At 45.1% G+C, this 26,757-nt stretch overlaps 1 protein-coding gene across 1 annotated transcript in view; it reads left to right on the plus strand.

Annotated features, from left to right (window-relative positions):
* LOC110514305 (receptor-type tyrosine-protein phosphatase mu) overlaps nt 1–26,757 on the plus strand; it is a gene marked incomplete at its 5' end in the record, with an annotated part of 150,323 nt that overhangs the window by 40,466 nt on the left and 83,100 nt on the right. The window contains one exon of the mRNA XM_036973728.1: nt 8,798–8,895. Coding sequence (XP_036829623.1) covers nt 8,798–8,895 — 98 coding nt within the window. The remainder of the gene's footprint in view (nt 1–8,797; nt 8,896–26,757) is intronic.

The raw sequence follows: 26,757 nt of genomic DNA on the forward strand, positions 1-26,757 counted from the left end.
TGAGTATTGAAACAGGTCAGATCAGGGATATTGCCTCTGAGTATTGAAACAGGTCAGATCAGGGATATTGCCTCTGAGTATTGAAACAGGTCAGATCAGGGATATTGTCTCTGAGTATTGAAACAGGTCAGATCAGGGATATTGTCTCTGAGTATTGAAACAGGTCAGATCAGGGATATTGCCTCTGAGTATTGAAACAGGTCAGATCAGGGATATTGTCTCTGTGTATTGAAACAGGTCAGATCAGGGATATTGTCTCTGTGTATTGAAACAGGTCAGATCAGGGATATTGTCTCTGTGTATTGAAACAGGTCAGATCAGGGATATTGTCTCTGTGTATTGAAACAGGTCAGATCAGGGATATTGTCTCTGTGTATTGAAAGAGGTCAGATCAGGGATATTGTCTCTGTGTATTGAAACAGGTCAGATCAGGGATATTGTCTCTGAGTATTGAAACAGGTCAGATCAGGGATATTGTCTCTGAGTATTGAAACAGGTCAGATCAGGGATATTGCCTCTGAGTATTGAAACAGGTCAGATCAGGGATATTGTCTCTGTGTATTGAAACAGGTCAGATCAGGGATATTGTCTCTGTGTATTGAAATAGGTCAGATCAGGGATATTGTCTCTGCGTATTGAAACAGGTCAGATCAGGGATATTGTCTCTGCGTATTGAAACAGGTCAGATCAGGGATAATGTCTCTGCGTATTGAAACAGGTAAGATCAGGGATATTGTCTCTGCGTATTGAAACAGGTCAGATCAGGGATATTGCCTCTGAGTATTGAAACAGGTCAGATCAGGGATATTGCCTCTGAGTATTGAAACAGGTCAGATCAGGGATATTGCCTCTGAGTATTGAAACAGGTCAGATCAGGGATATTGCCTCTGAGTATTGAAACAGGTCAGATCAGGGATATTGCCTCTGAGTATTGAAACAGGTCAGATCAGGGATATTGCCTCTGAGTATTGAAACAGGTCAGATCAGGGATATTGCCTCTGAGTATTGAAACAGGTCAGATCAGGGATATTGCCTCTGAGTATTGAAACAGGTCAGATCAGGGATATTGTCTCTGAGTATTGAAACAGGTCAGATCAGGGATATTGTCTCTGAGTATTGAAACAGGTCAGATCAGGGATATTGTCTCTGCGTATTGAAACAGGTCAGATCAGGGATATTGTCTCTGAGTATTGAAACAGGTCAGATCAGGGATATTGCCTCTGAGTATTGAAACAGGTCAGATCAGGGATATTGTCTCTGTGTATTGAAACAGGTCAGATCAGGGATATTGTCTCTGTGTATTGAAACAGGTCAGATCAGGGATATTGTCTCTGTGTATTGAAACAGGTCAGATCAGGGATATTGTCTCTGTGTATTGAAACAGGTCAGATCAGGGATATTGTCTCTATGTATTGAAACAGTTCAGATCAGGGATATTGTCTCTGTGTATTGAAACAGGTCAGATCAGGGATATTGTCTCTGAGTATTGAAACAGGTCAGATCAGGGATATTGTCTCTGAGTATTGAAACAGGTCAGATCAGGGATATTGCCTCTGAGTATTGAAACAGGTCAGATCAGGGATATTGTCTCTGTGTATTGAAACAGATCTAATCCCCGATCTGACAAGGTACAAATCTGTCATTCTGCCCCTGAACAAGGCAGTTAACCCACTGTTCCCCTGAACAGGCAGTTAACGCACTGTTCCTAGACCGTCATTGTAAATAAGAATTTGTTCTTAAATGACTTGCCGAGTTAAATAAAGGTTAAATAAATAAAAATATTAAAAAAATGTATATTATTTTACTGCTCTAGGGATATAATTGTTGTTTGGATAACCTTATTAACTATAATGTATTGATTTTTACCTTAAATTGTTTCACTCTTTATGCGATGTGCAATGCAGAGAACACCAGAACAAGAATTATCATTGAATTACCACAGTGAATTATTGTAATGTTTGTTTATGTGTCAATTAATCCCATAAGGGACTTTTTTTTTAATGATTCATTAATTCAAAATTTCATTCACAAATTATACACACATTATATACACACTAGTGACTTCTCCCCTCGTCTAGCTAGAAGTGACTTCTCTCCCTCGTCTGGCTAGAAGGGACTTTTCTCCCTCGTCTGGCTAGAAGTGACTTCTCCCCTCATCTAGCTAGAAGTGAATTCTCCCCTCGTCTGGCTAGAAGTGAATTATCCCCTCGTCTAGCTAGAAGTGAATTCTCCCCTCGTCTAGCTAGAAGTGAATTCTCCCCTCATCTAGCTAGAAGTGAATTCTCCCCTCGTCTGGCTAGAAGTGACTTCTCCCCTCATCTAGCTAGAAGTGAATTCTCCCCTCGTCTGGCTAGAAGTGAATTATCCCCTCGTCTAGCTAGAAGTGAATTCTCCCCTCGTCTAGCTAGAAGTGAATTCTCCCCTCGTCTAGCTAGAAGTGACTTCTCTCCCTCGTCTGGCTAGAAGGGACTTTTCTCCCTCGTCTGGCTAGAAGTGACTTCTCCCCTCATCTAGCTAGAAGTGAATTCTCCCCTCGTCTAGCTAGAAGTGAATTATCCCCTCGTCTAGCTAGAAGTGAATTCTCCCCTCGTCTAGCTAGAAGTGAATTCTCCCCTTGTCTGGCTAGAAGTGAATTCTCCCTTTGTCTGGCTAGAAGTGACTTCTCCCTTTGTCTGGCTAGAGCAGGAAGTGTGAATCAGTGTGAAGACATCTGGTAGAGCAGGTCCTTTATAATTCATCATCATCCTCACTCACTGACAGGAGGAAAAGAGGGAGCGAGAGAGAGAAAGGAAGGTGGGAGAGAATTTAAAAGACAGGGAGGGAGGGAGGGAGGGAGGGAGGGACAGAGAGAGAGACAGAGAGAGAGACAGAGAGAGAGACAGAGACAGAGAGAGAGAGAGAGAGACAGAGAGAGACAGAGAGAGAGAGAATAAACAGCCCCAGACAGAGACTGTCTCCTCTACTCAGTGACACTGCACACGGTTGTACACCTGAGAAGTACACCTGGGCTTCACTCTGCAAGATGGAAACAAGGAACACTTTTAGATTGTGGTTTAATGAGCGAGTGACACTTGCAGACTGGCTCAGGGGGCTGACACAGAAAGGATGAGGAAACCCCAGTACAGGATGAGATAAGGATGAGACGCTGTAGATATATCTTTTCAACATGACTTTTTCCTAAGCATCGTGGGTAACCTACGGTAAACCAACAGTATAACTTTATATAAGCATGTAAGAGCATGGCTTCTGATGTATTATATATATATATATACACTGCTCAAAAAAATAAAGGGAACACTTAAACAACACAATGTAACTCCAAGTCAATCACACTTCTGTGAAATCAAACTGTCCACTTAGGAAGCAACACTGATTGACAATACATGTCACATGCTGTTGTGCAAATGGAATAGACAACAGGTGGAAATTATAGGCAATTAGCAAGACACCCCCAATAAAGGAGTGGTTCTGCAGGTGGTGACCACAGACCACTTCTCAGTTCCTATGCTTCCTGGCTGATTTTTTTGGTCACTTTTGAATGCTGGCGGTGCTTTCACTCTAGTGGTAGCATGAGACGGAGTCTACAACCCACACAAGTGGCTCAGGTAGTGCAGCTCATCCAGGATGGCACATCAATGCGAGCTGTGGCAAGAACGTTTGCTGTGTCTGTCAGCGTAGTGTCCAGAGCATGGAGGCGCTACCAGGAGACAGGCCAGTACATCAGGAGACGTGGAGGAGGCCGTAGGAGGTCAACAACCCAGCAGCAGGACCGCTACCTCCGCCTTTGTGCAAGGAGGATCAGGAGGAGCACTGCCAGAGCCCTGCAAAATGACCTCCAGCAGGCCACAAATGTGCATGTGTCTGCTCAAACGGTCAGAAACAGACTCCATGAGGGTGGTATGAGGGCCCGACGTCCACAGGTGGGGGTTGTGCTTACAGCCCAACACCGTGCAGGACATTTGACATTTGCCAGAGAACACCAAGATTGGCAAATTCGCCACTGACTCTGTGCTCTTCACAGATGAAAGCAGGTTCACACTGAGCACATGTGACAGACGTGACAGTCTGGAGACGCCGTGGAGAACGTTTTGCTGCCTGCAACATCCTCCAGCATGACCGGTTTGGCGGTAGGTCAGTAAGGTGTGTGGTGGCATTTCTTTGGGGGGCCGCACAGCCCTCCATGTGCTCGCCAGAGGTAGCCTGACTGCCATTAGGTACCGAGATGAGATCCTCAGACCCCTTGTGAGACCATATGCTGGTGCGGTTGGCCCTGGGTTCCTCCTAATGCAAAACAATGCTAGACCTCATGTGGCTGGAGTGTGTCAGCAGTTCCTGCAAGATGAAGGCATTGATGCTCTGGACTGGCCCGCCCGTTCCCCAGACCTGAATCCAATTGAGCACATCTGGGACATCATGTCTCGCTCCATCCACCAACGCCACGTTGAACCACCGACTGTCCAGGAGTTGGCGGATGCTTTAGTCCAGGTCTGGGAGGAGATCCCTCAGGAGACCATCCGCCACCTCATCAGGAGCATGCCCAGGCGTTGTAGGGAGGTCATACAGGCATGTGGAGGCCACACACACTACTGAGCCTCATTTTGACATTACATCAAAGTGGAATCAGCCTGTAGTGTGGTTTTCCACTTTGATTTTGAGTGTGACTCCAAATCCAGACCTCCATGGGTTGATAAATTTGATTTCCATTGATCATTTTTGTGTGATTTTGTTGTCAGCAAATTCAACTATGTAAAGAAAAAAATATTTAATAAGAATATTTCATTCATTCAGATCTAGGATGTGTTATTTTAGTGTTCCCTTTATTTTTTTGAGCAGTGTATATCTATATGTCTCTTCGGCACGTGAGGTAACGCTGTCCTCTTCTCTAGATGTGGTAAACAGCAATGCATTAGAGGACTGTGTTCGAGTGTGTTTACGAGTGTGTGTGTGTGTGTGTGTGTGTGTGTGTGTGTGTGTGTGTGTGTGTGTGTGTGTGTGTGTGTGTGTGTGTGTGTGTGTGTGTGTGTGTGTGTGTGTGTGTGTGTGTGTGTGTGTGTGTGTGTGTGTGTGTGTGGGTGGGTGGGTGTGTGAAGGTGATGTCAGGTGAACATCTGTCGTTCGATCAGAGTCTCATCACTAGAGATTTAGTCATCATGATGCAGGTCACACCCTCATCAGGTTTATTACAAGACATTATCATCAGGACACCTCTCTGTTTATTACAAGACATTATCATCAGGACACCTCTCTGTTTATTACAAGACGTTATCATCAGGACACCTCTCTGTTTATTACAAGACATTATCACCAGGACACCTCTCTGTTTATTACAAGACATTATCATCAAGACAACGTGGTGGCCAACGTTGATCCCTGATCTACTGGGGGAACAGACTTCTATTCCAGCCCAGTAATATATCTACTGGAGGAGCAGACTTCTATTCCAGCTCAGTAATAGATCTACTGGAGGAACAGTCTTCTATTCCAGCCCAGTAATAGATCTACTGGAGGAACAGACTTCTATTCCAGCCCAGTAATAGATCTACTGGAGGAGCAGACTTCTATTCCAGCCCAGTAATAGATCTACTGGAGGAACAGACTTCTATTCCAGCCCAACAATAGATCTACTGGAGGAACAGTCTTCTATTCCAGTCCAGCAATAGATCTACTGGAGGAGCAGACTTCTATTCCAGCCCAGTAATAGATCTACTGGGGGAACAGACTTCTATTCCAGCCCAACAATAGATCTACTGGAGGAGCAGACTTCTATTCCAGCCCAGCAATAGATCTACTGGAGGAGCAGACTTCTATTCCAGCCCAGTAATATATCTACTGGAGGAACAGACTTATGTTCCAGCCCAGTAACAGATCTACTGGGGGAACAGACTTCTATTCCAGCCCAACAATAGATCTACTGGAGGAGCAGACTTCTATTCCCGCCCAGTAATAGATCTACTGGAGGAGCAGACTTCTATTCCAGCCCAGTAATAGATCTACTGGAGGAGCAGACTTCTATTCCAGCCCAGTAATAGATCTACTGGAGGAACAGACTTCTATTCCAGCCCAGTAATAGATCTACTTGAGGAACAGACTTCTATTCCAGCCCAGTAATAGATCTACTGGAGGAACAGACTTCTATTCCAGCCCAGTAATAGATCTACTTGAGGAACAGACTTCTATTCCAGCCCAGTAATAGCACACTTGATTATCAACTCATTAGATTTGATGAGTTGAATCAGGTGTGTTATTACTGGGCTGAAAACAGGACCCTGCACCCAGCAGACCTCCAGCAGGGTTGGTCAGCTCCAATTGTAATAGGTTTATACATTGTGTGTGATGTTTAACTGTATTTTTGTATACAATATAAACCTTACATAGGTAGGCCTACACATATAACCCATGGGATATAGGATAAACTGTTAGTCTCTTGTGACATTCATTGGGACCTCTCTCTTCATCTACAAACAGGCTTTTAAAGCTTTCCATACAGTATCTGAGGACAGAAAACATCACAAAGAAAACAGGCTTCATTCTTCTAAAATTAGACAGCACTGAATAATATTTTGCTATTATCTCTCGCTCTTCAAAGTTTTCCCCTCTAGGGACTGGAACTGTAGAATCTCTTCCTAATGTCCTCCCTCAATATGACCTGCCCTGTCCACTAGTCTACACTGTCCATTTACTGACAGCTGGAGCTGCAATGTCACCCTCTTCTCTGGCTTTTATCTACAAAATGCATTTGGAGACTGTGTTATTCATTTACAATGATTACATCAAGAGAGATAGCTGATAGGAAGTTAGCTAGTTAATGATTACATCAAGAGAGCTAGCTGATAGGAAGTTAGCTAGTTAATTAATGATTACATCAAGAGAGCTAGCTGACAGGAAGTTAGCTAGCTGACAGGAAGTTAGCTAGCTGACGATTACATCAAGAGAGCTAGCTGATAGGAAGTTAGCTAGCTGATGATTACCCAGTTGTTAGCTGATTACCACCAGGATAGTGGGGTTGATGCCCGGGACCACCCATGTGTAAAAATATACACGGCCATAAAAGTGTCTGCTAAATGTCATATGTATTATAAATAGGATAAAGTTAGCCTCAATACTGTGGTAAAATTAAGATCTGGGATTTATATTCATAAGTCAAGTGTATGTAAGTGTGTGTGTGTGTCTAGGTGTTATACCCACCCTGCAGTTCTAGCTACACTAGACACTTTATCTATCAAACTTGGCTCCATCTCTCCGTCTCTATCTGCTTCTCGCTTGGCAATAGGCCCCCATTGGATAATTTACCATATAGTACCGGGTGCTATTGTGTTAGTCAGAAACCTACAAACACGCACGCACACACACACACACACACACACACACACACACACACACACACACACACACACACACACACACACACACACACACACATCAGAGAAAACCTACACACCAGATGTCCCGCTTAGCTCGGAGTAATGCTCCGAAACTTTTGAGTAGTTGGAATGATCCCGCTGGGACGGGAGTGGGAGGGAAACAGATTGGGGAGATTGGGAGTTAAAAAGATAGAGGGAGGGAGACAGAGAAAGGGAGGGAGACAGAGGGTGAGGGGGGTGGAGAGCGAAAGAGAGGGGGGTGGAGAGAGACAGAGAGAGGGGTGGAGAGAGAGAGAGAGAGAGGGGGAGAGAGAGAGAGGGGAGATAGGGTGGAGAGAGAGAGAGGGGGAGGGGGGTGGAGAAAGAGAGAGACTTGAGCTAATTTAGGAGCGATTGTCTTCCACCCTCGAAGTATGGAAGTACAGACTGACAACATGGTGAGTCTAGAGAGGAAACAGGGGAGAGGAGGACAGGGAGGATGAGTTTGAACAGAGTTGTACCAAGCACACACACAAGCACACACACACACACACACACACACACACACAAGCACACACACACACACACACACACACACAAGCACACAAGCACACACACACACACACACACACACACACACACACACACACACACACACACACACACACACACACATACACAAGCACACAGAGGACTAAGCACTACTGCTCATTAAACTATCATCACCCAGCTGCTACTGCTGTGTGTGTGTGTGTGTGTGTGTGTGTGTGTGTGTGTGTGTGCTTGTGTGTGTGTGTGTGTGTGTGTGTGTGTGTGTCCTCCAGGTAATACATAGTAACTCTGCCGAGGATGCGTAGGGATTTGCTTCCTCTAATTAATTTGTCAAAAGTACATTTCTTCCAGTTGGCGAGTTGATTAAAAAACAATATTAATTTGAATTAACTAGATTCATAATTGAATTCCTATCTATTTGTAATTATTGCTCAGTCAAGTTTTAAATCTGGGATAGGTTGGATGGCTGCCTGGTGATTGGTTGAGACACATATGAACAGGCCTATAACCTGCCCAGGGACTGCGGTTGAAAATTAGCCGGCTGGCTAAAACCAGCACTTTTACTGAAACGTTGATTAATGTGCCCAGTCCCTGTACAAATAGAATATTCACTCAACTCAAAGAGTTTCAGCGGTGGGGTGAAGTACGTCTGACTAAAAGGAAGACACATGACGCTTGTTAGTAGGAGACGGAAAGGTGGTTACTAATGTCGAGCATCTCAACATGTTTTAGAGTAGAAAAACGGTCCAGTGGCCCCAGGAACGAGCCAGGTGGTTCAGTGATGAATATGAGACCCTGAGAGCTGCTTCTGTTCAGGGGGATAATCTGCTCTTCCGACAAGGAACCAGATACAGTGAAATAAATGTCCTCTTTATCTAACCACCCCCCCCCCCCCATCTTACCAGGTCCCATGCAGGAGACGGTGTTTGACTTCTGGGGGATGGTGTGGCAGGAGAACACTGCTGCTATCGTCATGGTCACCAACCTGGTTGAAGTGGGCAGGGTGAGTATTGTGATGTCATTCCCTACGTATTGGTCGTGGCTAGATACAGCTTTGGTCAAATTAACTGTTTTAAAAAAAGCTATGTTAATTCTCCAAACCTGCTGCGTACGTTCTCTCCTAACCTGCTACGAAACGTCACCTTCTAGCCCGGACCACACTTATTATTAGGGTCGGCAGGTAGCCTAGTGGTCAGAGTGGCAGGTTGGCAGGTAGCCTAGTGGTTAGAGGTTTGGGTCAGTAACCGAAAAGTTTGCTGGATTGAATCCCCGAGCTGACAAGGTAAAAATCTGTCGTTCTGCCCCTGAACAAGGCAGTTAACCCACTGTTCCCCGTTAGGCCGTCCTCTACACCCTGTTCTCTACACACCCTGTTCCTTTACACCCTGTTCTCTACACACCCTGTTCCTTTACACCCTGTTCTCTACACACCCTGTTCCTTTACACCCTGTTCCTTTACACCCTGTTCTCTACACACCCTGTTCCTTTACACCATGTTCTCTACACCCTGTTCCTTTACACCCTGTTCTCTACACACCCTGTTCCTTTACACCCTGTTCTCTACACACCCTGTTCCTTTACACCCTGTTCCTTTACACCCTGTTCCTTTACACCCTGTTCCTTTACACCATGTTCTCTACACCCTGTTCCTTTACACCCTGTTCTCTACACACCCTGTTCTCTACACACCCTGTTCCTTTACACCCTGTTCCTTTACACCCTGTTCCTTTACACCCTGTTCTCTACACACCCTGTTCCTTTACACCCTGTTCCTTTACACCCTGTTTCCTTTACACCCTGTTCCTTTACACCCTGTTCCTTTACACCATGTTCTCTACACCCTGTTCCTTTACACCCTGTTCCTTTACACCCTGTTCTGTGCACACCCTGTTCTCTACACACCCTGTTCCTTTACACCCTGTTCTCTACACACCCTGTTCCTTTACACCCTGTTCTCTACACACCCTGTTCCTTTACACCCTGTTCCTTTACACCCTGTTCCTTTACACCCTGTTCTCTACACACCCTGTTCTCTACACACCCTGTTCTCTACACACCCTGTTCCTTTACACCCTGTTCCTTTACACCCTGTTCCTTTACACCCTGTTCCTTTACACCCTGTTCCTTTACACACCCTGTTCCTTTACACCCTGTTCCTTTACACCCTGTTCCTTTACACCCTGTTCCTTTACACCCTGTTCTCTATGCACCCTGTTCCTTTACACCCTGTTCTCTATGCACCCTGTTCCTTTACACCCTGTTCCTTTACACCCTGTTCTCTACACCCTGTTCCTTTACACCCTGTTCTCTACACACCCTGTTCCTTTACACCCTGTTCTCTACGCACCCTGTTCCTTTACACCCTGTTCCTTTACACCCTGTTCTCTACACCCTTTTCCTTTACACCCTGTTCTCTACACACCCTGTACCTTTACACCCTGTTCTCTACACCCCCTGTTCCATTCGCTAGTGTTTTGTGCTATTTGAGACTCGGCCTATGTGTACAGGAACTACAGGCCTCGCAAAACTATTCAAAGAGACCAAAGATAACCCTGAAGGAGCTGCAAATCTCCACAGCGGAAATTGGAGTATCTGTCCATAGGACCACTTTAAGCCAGCGTACACTCCACAGAGCTGGGCTTTACGGAAGAGTGTCCAGAAAAAAGCCATTGCTTAAAAAAAAATAAGCAAACACGTTTGGTGTTCGTCAAAATGCATGTGGGAGACTCTCCAAACATATGGAAGAAGGTTCTCTGGTCAGATGAGACTAAAATGTAGCTTTTTGTCCATCAAAGAAAATGCACAAACCCAACACCTCTCATCACCCCAAAAACACCATCCCCACAGTGAAGCATGGTGGTGGCAGCATCGTGCTGTGGGGATGTTTTTCACTGGGAAGGAGGTTCACCTTCCAGCAGGACAATGACCCTAAGCAAACTGCTGAAGCAACACTCAAATGGTTTAAGGGGAAACATTTAAATGTCTTGGAATGGCCTAGTCAAAGCCCAGACCTCAATCCAATCGAGAATCTATGGTATGACTTAAAGATTTCTGATTTTTGGAACCCATCCAACATGAAGGAGCTGGAGAAGTTTTGCCTTGAAGAATGGACAAAAATCCCACTGGCTAGATGTGCCAATTTTATAGAGACATACCCCAAGAAACTTGCAGTTGTAATTGCTGAAAAAGGTGGTTCTACAAAGTATTGACTTTGGGGGGGTTGAATAGTTATGCACGCTCAAGTTTACTGTTTTTTTGTCTTATTTCTTGTTTGTTTCACAATAAAAAAACATTGTGCCACTTCAAAGTGGTAGGCATGTTGTGTAAATCGAAATGAGACAAAACCCCCCCCAAATCTTATTTTAATTCCAGATTGTAAGGCACAAAAAAAAATGCCAAGGGAGGGAATACTTTCGCAAGCCACCGTAATGTGTACCGTAATGCCGTCTGGTAAGTTGCTTTCGGACTTAGTGAGCCATGTGTCCCTATCTCTGCCAGACGCCATCTCCCCACCCCCCCCCCCCCCCCCCCCCCTCACCCCATCCCTCGATCAGATAATTGTGAAGTGAGAGGAAACTGATTGATGGCGTTCGTTATATTGGAGGCGTTGAGGCGACCAACCGACTGACTAAATGACTGATTCACTGACTGACTGACTGAATGACTGACTGTGGTTACTGTAGACTGCATCTGTAGCAGGAGATTGCAGATACTACACAGACACCACACCATCAGGCAGACAGATGAACAGACAGACAGACAGACAGACAGACAGACAGACAGACAGACAGACAGACAGACAGACAGACAGACAGACAGACAGACAGACGAACAGACAGGCAGACGAACAGGCAGGCAGACAGATGAACAGGCAGACAGACAGACAGACAGACAGACAGACAGACAGACAGACAGACAGACAGACAGACAGACAGACAGACAGATGAACAGGCAGGCAGACAGATGAACAGGCAGACAGACAGACAGACAGACAGACAGACAGACAGACAGATGAACAGGCAGGCAGACAGATGAACAGGCAGACAGATGAACAGGCAGACAGACAGACAGACAGAAAGACGAACAGGCAGGCAGACAGACAGACGAACAGGCAGGCAGACGGATGAACAGGCAGGCAGACAGATGAACAGGCAGACAGATATACATGCAGATGGACGGGCAGACAGACAGATTAACAGGCAGGCAGACAGATTAACAAGCAGGTAGACAGACAGACAGACGAACAGGCAGACAGACAGAACAGACAGAACAGAACAGACAGACAAGCAGAACAGAACAGACAGACAGGCAGAACAAACAGAACAGACAGACAGGACTGACAAAACAGAAAAAGAGAACAGACAGAACAAACAGGACCAACATAACAGACATGCCAGAGGAACAGAATTAACAGACAGACAGACAGACAGACAGACAGACAGACAGACAGACAGACAGGCAGGCAGGCAGGCAGGCAGAACAGACAGACCAGAACAGACAGGACCAACAGAACAGACAGAACAGAACAGGACAGACAGAACAGGCAGGACAGACAGAACAGAACTGACAGACAGGACCAACAGACAGAACGGAACAGGACAGACAGGACCGACAGAACAGAACAGACAGAACAGAACAGAACAGAACAGACAGAACAGAACAGGACAGACAGGACCAACAGAACAGACAGAACAGAACAGGACAGACAGAACAGGCAAGACAGACAGAACAGAAAGAACAGACAGGACCAACAGAACAGACAGAACAGAACTGACAGACAGGACCAACAGAACAGACAGAACAGAACAGGACAGACAGAACAGACAGGACCAACAGAACAGAACTGACAGACAGGACCAACAGAACAGACAGAACAGACAGGACCAACAGAACAGACAGAACAGAACTGACAGACAGGACCAACAGAACAGACAGAACAGAACTGACAGACAGAAAAGACAGAACAGAACAGAACAGGACAGACAGAACAGGCAGGACCAACCGAACAGACAGGACCGACAGAACAGACAGGATCAACAGAACAAACAGAACAGGACAGACAGGACCAACAGAACAGACAGGATCAACAGAACAAACAGAACAGAACAGACAGGACCAACAGAACAGACAGGACCAGAACAGGACAGACAGAACAAACAGAACAGACAGGACCGACAGAACAGACAGAACAGAACAGGACAGACAGAACAGACAGGACCAACAGAACAGAACTGACAGACAGGACCAACAGAACAGACAGAACAGAACAGGACAGACAGAACAGACAGGACCAACAGAACAGAACTGACAGACAGGACCAACAGAACAGACAGAACAGAACTGACAGACAGGACCAACAGAACCGACAGAACAGAACTGACAGACAGAACAGACAGACCAAAACAGGACAGACAGGACCGACAGAACAGACAGAACAGAACAGGACAGACATTACAGGCAGGACCAACCGAACAGACAGGACCGACAGAACAGACAGGATCAACAGAACAAACAGAACAGAACAGACAGGACCAACAGAACAGACAGGACCAGAACAGGACAGACAGAACAAACAGAACAGACAGGACCAGAACAGACAGAACAGAACAGGACAGACAGAACCAACAGAACAGACAGGACCACCAGAACAGACAGGACCAGAACAGAACAGGACAGACAGAACAGACAGAACCAACAGAACAGACAGGACCACCAGAACAGACAGGACCAGAACAGACAGGACCAGAACAGAACAGAACAGGACAGACAGAACAGACAGAACCAACAGAACAGACAGGACCACCAGAACAGACAGGACCAGAACAGACAGGACCAGAACAGACAGAACAGACAGGACAGAACAGAACAGAACAGGACAGACAGAACAGACAGAACCAACAGAACAGACAGGACCACCAGAACAGAACAGACAGAACAGAACAGAACAGACAGAACCAACAGAACAGACAGGACCACCAGAACAGACAGGACCAGAACAGACAGGACCAGAACAGACAGCACAGAACAGACAGGACCAATGGAACAGACAGACAGACAGGCGGACAGACAGGTGAACAGACAGACAGACAGACAGGCGAACAGACAGGCGAACAGACAGACAGACAGACAGGCGGACAGACAGACAGACAGGCGAACAGACAGACAGAGTGATGTTCCTCAGAGCAGAAACGGTCTCTCCTGGCTGTCTGTACAGTGGATAGGAGTGCTGTAACTTGTTATTGAGGGGTCTGTTTGTGGAGACTTAAGAGTTATAGGGTACCTAAATTACAAAGTCACTCCTTTACTGAATCAAGTACACACACACACACACACACACACACACATGCGTGGTACAGACATTGATCTGCTGATATGTACCGGTGGCCCGAGTTAGTCAGGGCCTCAACTGGCTGTTGCTAGGTAGAATAGTAACATTTCTAAATAGGGACATTTCTAAATAGTGACATTTCTAAATAGTGACATTTCTAAATAGTGACATTTCTAAATGTAGTTGTGCGTCACCGGTAGTCTGTCAATTAGCCCTAACATGTTTTAATTACTATCTAAACAAAGTAATCATGGTGGATTCACCGGACTGGGGGGGGCGTTTGATTTTGTTGGTCAGTCTCACATTTCTCTCCTCTTCTTTTTCTAGAAAAATGTGTATAATTACAGGAAATTAGCTGTAAGACATCTTATTTTGTTCTCTACAAAATCTGCTCTTCGCCCCATAGCAAAATGTCTAGAATTGAAGCAAGCTTGCTTTAAAAATGCAAGATTTTCTATACACCACATGGCAGGTTTGTTATATTTTTATTTACAATTGCACGAAATACGTAGTATGGATGTGGGTAGGCCGTGACTAACTGCCCCTCACGATGAGTTCATATTGTTTGGTCTCCACCCCATCATCAAAGTGCTTTATTACTGATGTCCCGTTTCAAAACATTTCAGAATGGAAACAAACGGAATGAAACTGGGAGGGACCTACCTGAATTTGTCCGATAGAAATTCTTACTTTAGTTTTATGCTTTCTTGGTTTTGTTTGAACTAACGATTACACCCCCGGCTGATTCATGGCACTATCTCTGGTAGATCATTATACTGTTACCATCCACTATCTCTGGTAGATCATTATACTGTTACCATCCACTATCTCTGGTAGATCATTATACTGTTACCATCCACTATCTCTGGTAGATCATTATACTGTTACCATCCACTATCTCTGGTAGATCATTATACTGTTACCATCCACTATCTCTGGTAGATCATTATACTGTTACCATCCACTATCTCTGGTAGATCATTATACTGTTACCATCCACTATCTCTGGTAGATCATTATACTGTTACCATCCACTATCTCTGGTAGATCATTATACTGTTACCATCCACTATCTCTGGTAGATCATTATACTGTTACCATCCACTATCTCTGGTAGATCATTGTACTGTTACCATCCACTATCTCTGGTAGATCATTATACTGTTACCATCCACTATCTCTGGTAGATCATTATACTGTTACCATCCACTATCTCTGGTAGATCATTATACTGTTACCATCCACTATCTCTGGTAGATCATTATACTGTTACCATCCACTATCTCTGGTAGATCATTGTACTGTTACCATCCACTAGCTCTGGTAGATCATTATACTGTTACCATCCACTATCTCTGGTAGATCATTATACTGTTACCATCCACTATCTCTGGTAGATCATTATACTGTTACCATCCACTATCTCTGGTAGATCATTATACTGTTACCATCCACTATCTCTGGTAGATCATTATACTGTTACCATCCACTATCTCTGGTAGATCATTATCCTGTTACCATCCACTATCTCTGGTAGATCATTATACTGTTACCATCCACTATCTCTGGTAGATCATTATACTGTTACCATCCACTATCTCTGGTAGATCATTATACTGTTACCATCCACTATCTCTGGTAGATCATTATACTGTTACCATCCACTATCTCTGGTAGATCATTATACTGTTACCATCCACTATCTCTGGTAGATCATTATACTGTTACCATCCACTATCTCTGGTAGATCATTATACTGTTACCATCCACTGTCTCTGGTAGATCATTATACTGTTACCATCCACTGTCTCTGGTAGATCATTATACTGTTACCATCCACTATCTCTGGTAGATCATTATACTGTTACCATCCACTATCTCTGGTAGATCATTATACTGTTACCATCCACTATCTCTGGTAGATCATTATACTGTTACTGTCATGTACTGTCATGTTGTGTCTTGTCTCTGTCCTTTCCCTTCACCCTGTCTCCCTCTGCTGGTCGTTGTTAGGTTACCTTTTCTCCCCCGCTTTCCCCCAGCTGTTCCTTGTCTCCTCTAACTACCCATTCACCCCGTTTTCCACCTGTTCCTTTTTTCCCTCTGATTAGGTCCCTATATCTCTCTCTGTTTCTGTTCCTGTCCTTGTCGGATTCTTGTTTGTTGTGTTTCATGCCTGAGCCAGACTATCGTCATGTTTGCTGTAACCTTGTCCTGTCCTGTCGGAATCTGCCGGTCTATCTGAGCCTACCTATGTTTGGTTATTAAAGAAGCTCTGTTTAAGTTAGTTCGCTTTTGGGTCCTCATTCACTCACCATAACAGAAGAATCCGACCAAGAATGGACCCAGCGACTTCGGATCCTCTCCACTCAGCCGTCGGGATCCAGGGAGCGATGCTAGGCAGACACGAGCAGGAAGTGTCTGCTGCTCGACATGCCGTTGAGACCCTGGCCACCCAAGTCTCCAACCTCACAGAACAGGTTCACCATCTCCGCCTCGATCCACCGGCCACTTCCAGGGCTTTCGAATCTCCGGAGCCCAGAATCAATAACCCGCCGTGTTACTCTGGGGAGCCCACTGAATGCCGCTCGTTCCTCACCCAGTGTGATATTGTGTTTTCTCTCCAGCCCAACACTTACTCCAGGAGCACTGCTCGTGTCGCCTACGTCATATCTCTCCTTATTGGACGGGCTCGTGAGTGGGGCACGGCAATCTGGGAGGCAAGGGCTGAGTGTACTAACCAGTATCAAGACTTTAAGGAGGAGATGATACGGGTTTTTGATCGATCTGTTTTTGGGGAGGAGGCTTCCAGGGCCCTGTCTTCCCTATGTCAAGGCAATCGATCCATAACAGACTACTCTATTGAGTTTCGCACTCTTGCTGTCTCCAGTGGCTGGAACGAGCCGGCCTTGCTCGCTCGTCTTCTGGAGGGTTTCCGCGCAGAGGTAAAGGATGAGATTCTCTCCCGGGAGGTTCCTTCCAGCGTGGATTCCTTGATTGAACTCGCTATTCGCATTGAGCGACGGGTTGATCTTCGTCACCGAGCTCGTGGAAAGGAGCTCGCGCTCTCCGTCGCCTCCCTCTCCGCATCACTACCATCTTCCTCTGCCGGCTCGGGTGCTGAGCCCATGCAGCTGGGAGGTATCCGCATCTCGACTAAGGAGAGGGAACGGAGAATCACCAACCGCCTCTGTCTCTATTGCGGTTCCGCTGGTCATTTTGTCACTTCATGTCCAGTAAAAGGCCAGAGCTCGTCAGTAAGCGGAGGGCTACTGGTGAGCGCTACTACTCCTGTCTCTCCTTCAAGATCCTGCACTACCTTGTCGGTCCATCTATGCTGGACCGGTTCGTCAGCTTCCTGCAGTGCCTTAATAGACTCTGGGGCGGAGGGCTGTTTTATGGACGAGACCTGGGCTCGGGAACATGACATTCCTCTCAGACAGTTAAAGGAGCCCACGGCCTTGTTCGCCCTGGATGGTAGTCCTCTCCCCAGGATTCAGCGTGAGACGCTACCTTTAACCCTCACTGTTTCTGGTAATCATAGTGAAACCATTTCTTTTTTAATTTTTCGTTCACCTTTTACACCTGTTGTTTTGGGCCATCCCTGGCTAGTTTGTCATAATCCTTCCATTAATTGGTCTAGTAATTCTATCCTCTCCTGGAACGTCTCTTGTCATGTGAAATGTTTAATGTCTGCTATCCCTCCTGTTTCCTCTGTCTCTTCTTCACAGGAGGAGCCTGGTGATTTGACAGGGGTGCCGGAGGAATATCACGATCTGCGCACGGTGTTCAGTCGGTCCAGGGCCACCTCTCTTCCTCCACACCGGTCGTATGATTGTAGTATTGATCTCCTTCCGGGAACCACCCCCCCCCGGGGTAGACTATACTCTCTGTCGGCTCCCGAACGTAAGGCTCTCGAAGATTATTTGTCTGTAGCTCTTGACGCCGGTACCATAGTCCCCTCCTCCTCTCCCGCCGGAGCGGGGTTTTTTTTTGTCAAGAAGAAGGACGGGTCTCTGCGCCCCTGCATAGATTATCGAGGGCTGAATGACATAACAGTGAAGAATCGTTATCCGCTTCCTCTTATGTCTTCAGCCTTCGAGATCCTGCAGGGAGCCAGGTTTTTCACTAAGTTGGACCTTCGTAACGCTTACCATCTCGTGCGCATCAGGGAGGGGGACGAGTGGAAGACGGCGTTTAACACTCCGTTAGGGCACTTTGAATACCGGGTTCTTCCTTTCGGCCTCGCTAACGCTCCAGCTGTCTTTCAGGCATTAGTCAATGATGTCCTGAGAGACATGCTGAACATCTTTGTTTTCGTTTACCTTGACGATATCCTGATTTTTTCACCGTCACTCCAGATTCATGTTCAGCACGTTCGACGTGTCCTCCAGCGCCTTTTAGAGAATTGTCTTTTTGTGAAGGCTGAGAAGTGCACTTTTCATGCCTCCTCCGTCACATTTCTCGGTTCTGTTATTTCCGCTGAAGGCATTAAGATGGATCCCGCTAAGGTCCAAGCTGTCATTGATTGGCCCGTCCCTAAGTCACGCGTCGAGCTGCAGCGCTTTCTCGGCTTCGCGAACTTCTATCGTCGTTTCATCCGTAATTTCGGTCAGGTGGCAGCTCCTCTCACAGCCCTTACTTCTGTCAAGACGTGCTTTAAGTGGTCCGTTTCCGCCCAGGGAGCTTTTGATCTCCTCAAGAATCGTTTTACATCCGCTCCTATCCTTGTTACACCTGACGTCTCTAGACAGTTCGTTGTCGAGGTTGACGCGTCAGAGGTGGGCGTGGGAGCCATCCTTTCTCAGCGCTCCCTCTCTGACGACAAGGTCCACCCATGCGCGTATTTTTCTCATCGCCTGTCGCCGTCGGAACGTAACTATGATGTGGGTAACCGCGAACTGCTCGCCATCCGGTTAGCCCTAGGCGAATGGCGACAGTGGTTGGAGGGGGCGACCGTTCCTTTTGTCGTTTGGACTGACCATAGGAACCTTGAGTACATCCGTTCTGCCAAACGACTTAATGCGCGTCAGGCGCGTTGGGCGCTGTTTTTCGCTCGTTTCGAGTTCGTGATTTCTTATCGTCCGGGCTCTAAGAACACCAAGCCTGATGCTTTGTCTCGTCTCTTCAGTTCTTCAGTAGCCTCCACTGACCCCGAGGGGATTCTCCCTGAGGGGCGTGTTGTCGGGTTGACTGTCTGGGGAATTGAGAGGCAGGTAAAACAAGCGCTCACTCACACTCCGTCGCCGCGCGCTTGTCCTAGGAACCTTCTTTTCGTTCCCGTTCCTACTCGTCTGGCCGTTCTTCAGTGGGCTCACTCTGCCAAGTTAGCCGGCCACCCTGGCGTTCGGGGTACGCTTGCTTCCATTCGCCAGCGTTTTTGGTGGCCCACCCGGGAGCATGACACGCGTCGTTTCGTGGCTGCTTGTTCGGTCTGCGCGCAGACTAAGTCCGGTAACTCTCCTCCTGCCGGCCGTCTCAGGCCGCTTCCTATTCCCTCTCGACCGTGGTCTCACATCGCCTTAGATTTTGTCACCGGACTGCCTTCGTCAGCGGGGAAGACTGTTATTCTTACGGTTGTCGATAGGTTCTCTAAGGCGGCTCATTTCATTCCCCTTGCTAAGCTTCCTTCTGCTAAAGAGACGGCACAAATCATCATCGAGAATGTTTTCAGAATTCATGGCCTTCCGTCAGACGTCGTTTCGGACAGAGGTCCGCAATTCACGTCTCAATTTTGGAGGGAGTTTTGCCGTTTGATTAGGGCTTCCGTCAGTCTCTCTTCCGGCTTTCACCCCCAGTCTAACGGTCAAGCAGAACGGGCCAATCAGACTATTGGTCGCATCTTACGCAGTCTTTCTTTTCGTAACCCTGCGTCTTGGTCAGAACAGCTCCCCTGGGCAGAATACGCCCACAACTCGCTTCCTTCGTCTGCGACCGGGCTATCTCCTTTTCAGAGTAGCCTCGGGTACCAGCCTCCGCTGTTCTCATCTCAGTTCGCCGAGTCCAGCGTCCCCTCCGCTCAGGCTTTTGTCCAACGTTGCGAGCGCACCTGGAAGAGGGTCAGGTCTGCACTTTGCCGTTATAGGACGCAGACTGTGAGGGCTGCTAATAAGCGTAGAACTAAGAGTCCTAGATATTGTCGCGGTCAGAGAGTTTGGCTCTCCACTCAGAACCTTCCCCTTAAGACGGCTTCTCGCAAGTTGACCCCGCGGTTCATTGGTCCGTTCCGTATTTCTCGGGTCATTAATCCTGTCGCAGTTCGACTTCTTCTTCCGCGATACCTTCGTCGCGTCCACCCGGTCTTCCATGTCTCCTGCATCAAGCCCGTCCTTCGCGCCCCCGCTCGTCTTCCCCCCCCCCCCCCCCATCCTTGTCGAGGGCGCACCCATCTACAGGGTCCGTAGAATTTTGGACATGCGTCCTCGGGGCCGTGGTCACCAGTACCTCGTAGATTGGGAGGGGTACGGTCCTGAGGAGAGGAGTTGGGTTCCCTCTCGGGACGTGCTGGACCGTGCGCTGATCGAGGATTTCCTCCGTTGCCGCCAGGTTTCCTCCTCGAGTGCGCCAGGAGGCGCTCGGTGAGTGGGGGGGTACTGTCATGTACTGTCATGTTGTGTCTTGTCTCTGTCCTTTCCCTTCACCCTGTCTCCCTCTGCTGGTCGTTGTTAGGTTACCTTTTCTCCCCCGCTTTCCCCCAGCTGTTCCTTGTCTCCTCTAACTACCCATTCACCCCGTTTTCCACCTGTTCCTTTTTTCCCTCTGATTAGGTCCCTATATCTCTCTCTGTTTCTGTTCCTGTCCTTGTCGGATTCTTGTTTGTTGTGTTTCATGCCTGAGCCAGACTATCGTCATGTTTGCTGTAACCTTGTCCTGTCCTGTCGGAATCTGCCGGTCTATCTGAGCCTACCTATGTTTGGTTATTAAAGAAGCTCTGTTTAAGTTAGTTCGCTTTTGGGTCCTCATTCACTCACCATAACAGTTACCATCCACTATCTCTGGTAGATCATTATACTGTTACCATCCACTATCTCTGGTAGATCATTATACTGTTACCATCCACTATCTCTGGTAGATCATTATACTGTTACCATCCACTATCTCTGGTAGATCATTATACTGTTACCATCCACTATCTCTGGTAGATCATTATACTGTTACCATCCACTGTCTCTGGTAGATCATTATACTGTTACCATCCACTATCTCTGGTAGATCATTATCCTGTCACCATCCACTATCTCTGGTAGATCATTATACTGTTACCATCCACTATCTCTGGTAGATCATTGTACTGTTACCATCCACTATCTCTGGTAGATCATTATACTGTTACCATCCACTATCTCTGGTAGATCATTATACTGTTACCATCCACTATCTCTGGTAGATCATTATACTGTTACCATCCACTGTCTCTGGTAGATCATTATACTGTTACCATCCACTATCTCTGGTAGATCATTATACTGTTACCATCCACTGTCTCTGGTAGATCATTATACTGTTACCATCCACTATCTCTGGTAGATCATTATCCTGTTACCATCCACTATCTCTGGTAGATCATTATACTGTTACCATCCACTGTCTCTGGTAGATCATTATACTGTTACCATCCACTATCTCTGGTAGATCATTATACTGTTACCATCCACTATCTCTGGTAGATCATTATACTGTTACCATCCACTATCTCTGGTAGATCATTATACTGTCACCATCCACTATCTCTGGTAGATCATTATACTGTTACCATCCACTATCTCTGGTAGATCATTATATTGTTACCATCCACTATCTCTGGTAGATCATTATACTGTTACCATCCACTATCTCTGGTAGATCATTATACTGTTACCATCCACTATCTCTGGTAGATCATTATACTGTTACCATCCACTATCTCTGGTAGATCATTATACTGTTACCATCCACTATCTCTGGTAGATCATTGTACTGTTACCATCCACTATCTCTGGTAGATCATTATACTGTTACCATCCACTATCTCTGGTAGATCATTATACTGTTACCATCCACTGTCTCTGGTAGATCATTATACTGTTACCATCCACTGTCTCTGGTAGATCATTATACTGTTACCATCCACTATCTCTGGTAGATCATTATCCTGTCACCATCCACTATCTCTGGTAGATCATTATCCTGTCACCATCCACTATCTCTGGTAGATCATTATACTGTTACCATCCACTATCTCTGGTAGATCATTATACTGTTACCATCCACTATCTCTGGTAGATCATTATACTGTTACCATCCACTATCTCTGGTAGATCATTATACTGTTACCATCCACTATCTCTGGTAGATCATTATACTGTTACCATCCACTGTCTCTGGTAGATTATTATACTGTTACCATCCACTATCTCTGGTAGATCATTATCCTGTCACCATCCACTATCTCTGGTAGATCATTATCCTGTCACCATCCACTATCTCTGGTAGATCATTATCCTGTCACCATCCACTATCTCTGGTAGATCATTATCCTGTTACCATCCACTATCTCTGGTAGATCATTATACTGTTACCATCCACTATCTCTGGTAGATCATTATACTGTTACCATCCACTATCTCTGGTAGATCATTATACTGTTACCATCCACTGTCTCTGGTAGATCATTATACTGTTACCATCCACTATCTCTGGTAGATCATTATACTGTTACCATCCACTATCTCTGGTAGATCATTATACTGTTACCATCCACTATCTCTGGTAGATCATTATACTGTTACCATCCACTATCTCTGGTAGATCATTATACTGTTACCATCCACTATCTCTGGTAGATCATTATACTGTTACCATCCACTATCTCTGGTAGATCATTATACTGTTACCATCCACTGTCTCTGGTAGATCATTAGACTGTTACCATCCACTATCTCTGGTAGATCATTGTACTGTTACCATCCACTATCTCTGGTAGATCATTATACTGTCACCATCCACTATCTCTGGTAGATCATTATACTGTTACCATCCACTATCTCTGGTAGATCATTATACTGTTACCATCCACTATCTCTGGTAGATCATTATCCTGTTACCATCCACTATCTCTGGTAGATCATTATACTGTTACCATCCACTATCTCTGGTAGATCATTATACTGTTACCATCCACTATCTCTGGTAGATCATTATACTGTTACCATCCACTGTCTCTGGTAGATCATTATACTGTTACCATCCACTATCTCTGGTAGATCATTATACTGTTACCATCCACTATCTCTGGTAGATCATTATACTGTTACCATCCACTATCTCTGGTAGATCATTATACTGTTACCATCCACTATCTCTGGTAGATCATTATACTGTTACCATTCACTATCTCTGGTAGATCATTATACTGTTACCATCCACTATCTCTGGTAGATCATTGTACTGTTACCATCCACTATATCTGGTAGATCATTATACTGTTACCATCCACTGTCTCTGGTAGATCATTATACTGTTACCATCCACTATCTCTGGTAGATCATTATACTGTTACCATCCACTATCTCTGGTAGATCATTATACTGTTACCATCCACTATCTCTGGTAGATCATTATACTGTTACCATCCACTATCTCTGGTAGATCATTATACTGTTACCATCCACTATCTCTGGTAGATCATTATACTGTTACCATCCACTGTCTCTGGTAGATCATTATACTGTTACCATCCACTATCTCTGGTAGATCATTGTACTGTTACCATCCACTATCTCTGGTAGATCATTATACTGTCACCATCCACTATCTCTGGTAGATCATTATACTGTTACCATCCACTATCTCTGGTAGATCATTATACTGTTACCATCCACTATCTCTGGTAGATCATTATACTGTTACCATCCACTATCTCTGGTAGATCATTATACTGTTACCATCCACTATCTCTGGTAGATCATTATCCTGTTACCATCCACTATCTCTGGTAGATCATTATACTGTTACCATCCACTATCTCTGGTAGATCATTATACTGTTACCATCCACTATCTCTGGTAGATCGTTATACTGTTACCATCCACTATCTCTGGTAGATCATTATACTGTTACCATCCACTATCTCTGGTAGATCATTATACTGTTACCATCCACTATCTCTGGTAGATCATTATACTGTTACCATCCACTATCTCTGGTAGATCATTGTACTGTTACCATCCACTATCTCTGGTAGATCATTGTAATGTTACCATCCACTATCTCTGGTAGATCATTATACTGTTACCATCCACTGTCTCTGGTAGATCATTATACTGTTACCATCCACTATCTCTGGTAGATCATTATACTGTTACCATCCACTATCTCTGGTAGATCATTGTACTGTTACCATCCACTATCTCTGGTAGATCATTATACTGTTACCATCCACTATCTCTGGTAGATCATTATACTGTTACCATCCACTATCTCTGGTAGATCATTATACTGTTACCATCCACTATCTCTGGTAGATCATTATACTGTCACCATCCACTATCTCTGGTAGATCATTATACTGTTACCATCCACTATCTCTGGTAGATCATTATACTGTTACCATCCACTATCTCTGGTAGATCATTATCCTGTTACCATCCACTATCTCTGGTAGATCATTATACTGTTACCATCCACTATCTCTGGTAGATCATTATCCTGTTACCATCCACTATCTCTGGTAGATCATTATACTGTTACCATCCACTATCTCTGGTAGATCATTATACTGTTACCATCCACTATCTCTGGTAGATCATTATCCTGTTACCATCCACTATCTCTGGTAGATCATTATACTGTTACCATCCACTATCTCTGGTAGATCATTATACTGTTACCATCCACTATCTCTGGTAGATCATTATACTGTTACCATCCACTATCTCTGGTAGATCATTATCCTGTTACCATCCACTATCTCTGGTAGATCATTATACTGTTACCATCCACTATCTCTGGTAGATCATTATACTGTTACCATCCACTATCTCTGGTAGATCATTATACTGTTACCATCCACTATCTCTGGTAGATCATTATACTGTTACCATCCACTATCTCTGGTAGATCGTTATACTGTTACCATCCACTATCTCTGGTAGATCATTGTAATGTTACCATCCACTACCTCTGGTAGATCATTATACTGTTACCATCCACTATCTCTGGTAGATCATTGTACTGTTACCATCCACTATCTCTGGTAGATCATTATCCTGTTACCATCCACTATCTCTGGTAGATCATTATACTGTTACCATCCACTGTCTCTGGTAGATCATTATACTGTTACCATCCACTATCTCTGGTAGATCATTATACTGTTACCATCCACTATCTCTGGTAGATCACTATACTGTTACCATCCACTATCTCTGGTAGATCATTACACTGTTACCATCCACTATCTCTGGTAGATCATTATACTGTTACCATCCACTATCTCTGGTAGATTATTATACTGTTACCATCCACTATCTCTGGTAGATCATTGTACTGTTACCATCCACTATCTCTGGTAGATCATTATACTTTTACCATCCACTATCTCTGGTAGATCATTGTACTGTTACCATCCACTATCTCTGGTAGATCATTATACTGTTACCATCCACTATCTCTGGTAGATCATTATACTGTTACCATCCACTATCTCTGGTAGATCATTATACTGTTACCATCCACTATCTCTGGTAGATCATTATACTGTTACCATCCACTGTCTCTGGTAGATCATTATACTGTTACCATCCACTATCTCTGGTAGATCATTATACTGTTACCATCCACTATCTCTGGTAGATCATTATACTGTTACCATCCACTATCTCTGGTAGATCATTGTACTGTTACCATCCACTATCTCTGGTAGATCATTGTACTGTTACCATCCACTATCTCTGGTAGATCATTATACTGTTACCATCCACTATCTCTGGTAGATCATTGTACTGTTACCATCCACTATCTCTGGTAGATCATTATACTGTTACCATCCACTATCTCTGGTAGATCATTATACTGTTACCATCCACTATCTCTGGTAGATCATTATACTGTTACCATCCACTATCTCTGGTAGATCATTATACTGTTACCATCCACTATCTCTGGTAGATCATTATACTGTTACCATCCACTATCTCTGGTAGATCATTGTACTGTTACCATCCACTATCTCTGGTAGATCATTATACTGTTACCATCCACTATCTCTGGTAGATCATTATACTGTTACCATCCACTATCTCTGGTAGATCATTATACTGTTACCATCCACTCTCTCTGGTAGATCATTATACTGTTACCATCCACTATCTCTGGTAGATCATTATACTGTTACCATCCACTGTCTCTGGTAGATCGTTATACTGTTACCATCCACTATCTCTGGTAGATCATTATACTGTTACCATCCACTATCTCTGGTAGATCATTATACTGTTACCATCCACTATCTCTGGTAGATCATTATACTGTTACCATCCACTATCTCTGGTAGATCAT

This window comes from Oncorhynchus mykiss, unplaced genomic scaffold, assembly GCF_013265735.2.
Source record: "Oncorhynchus mykiss isolate Arlee unplaced genomic scaffold, USDA_OmykA_1.1 un_scaffold_299, whole genome shotgun sequence".
Taxonomy (NCBI): Eukaryota; Metazoa; Chordata; class Actinopteri; order Salmoniformes; family Salmonidae; genus Oncorhynchus; species Oncorhynchus mykiss.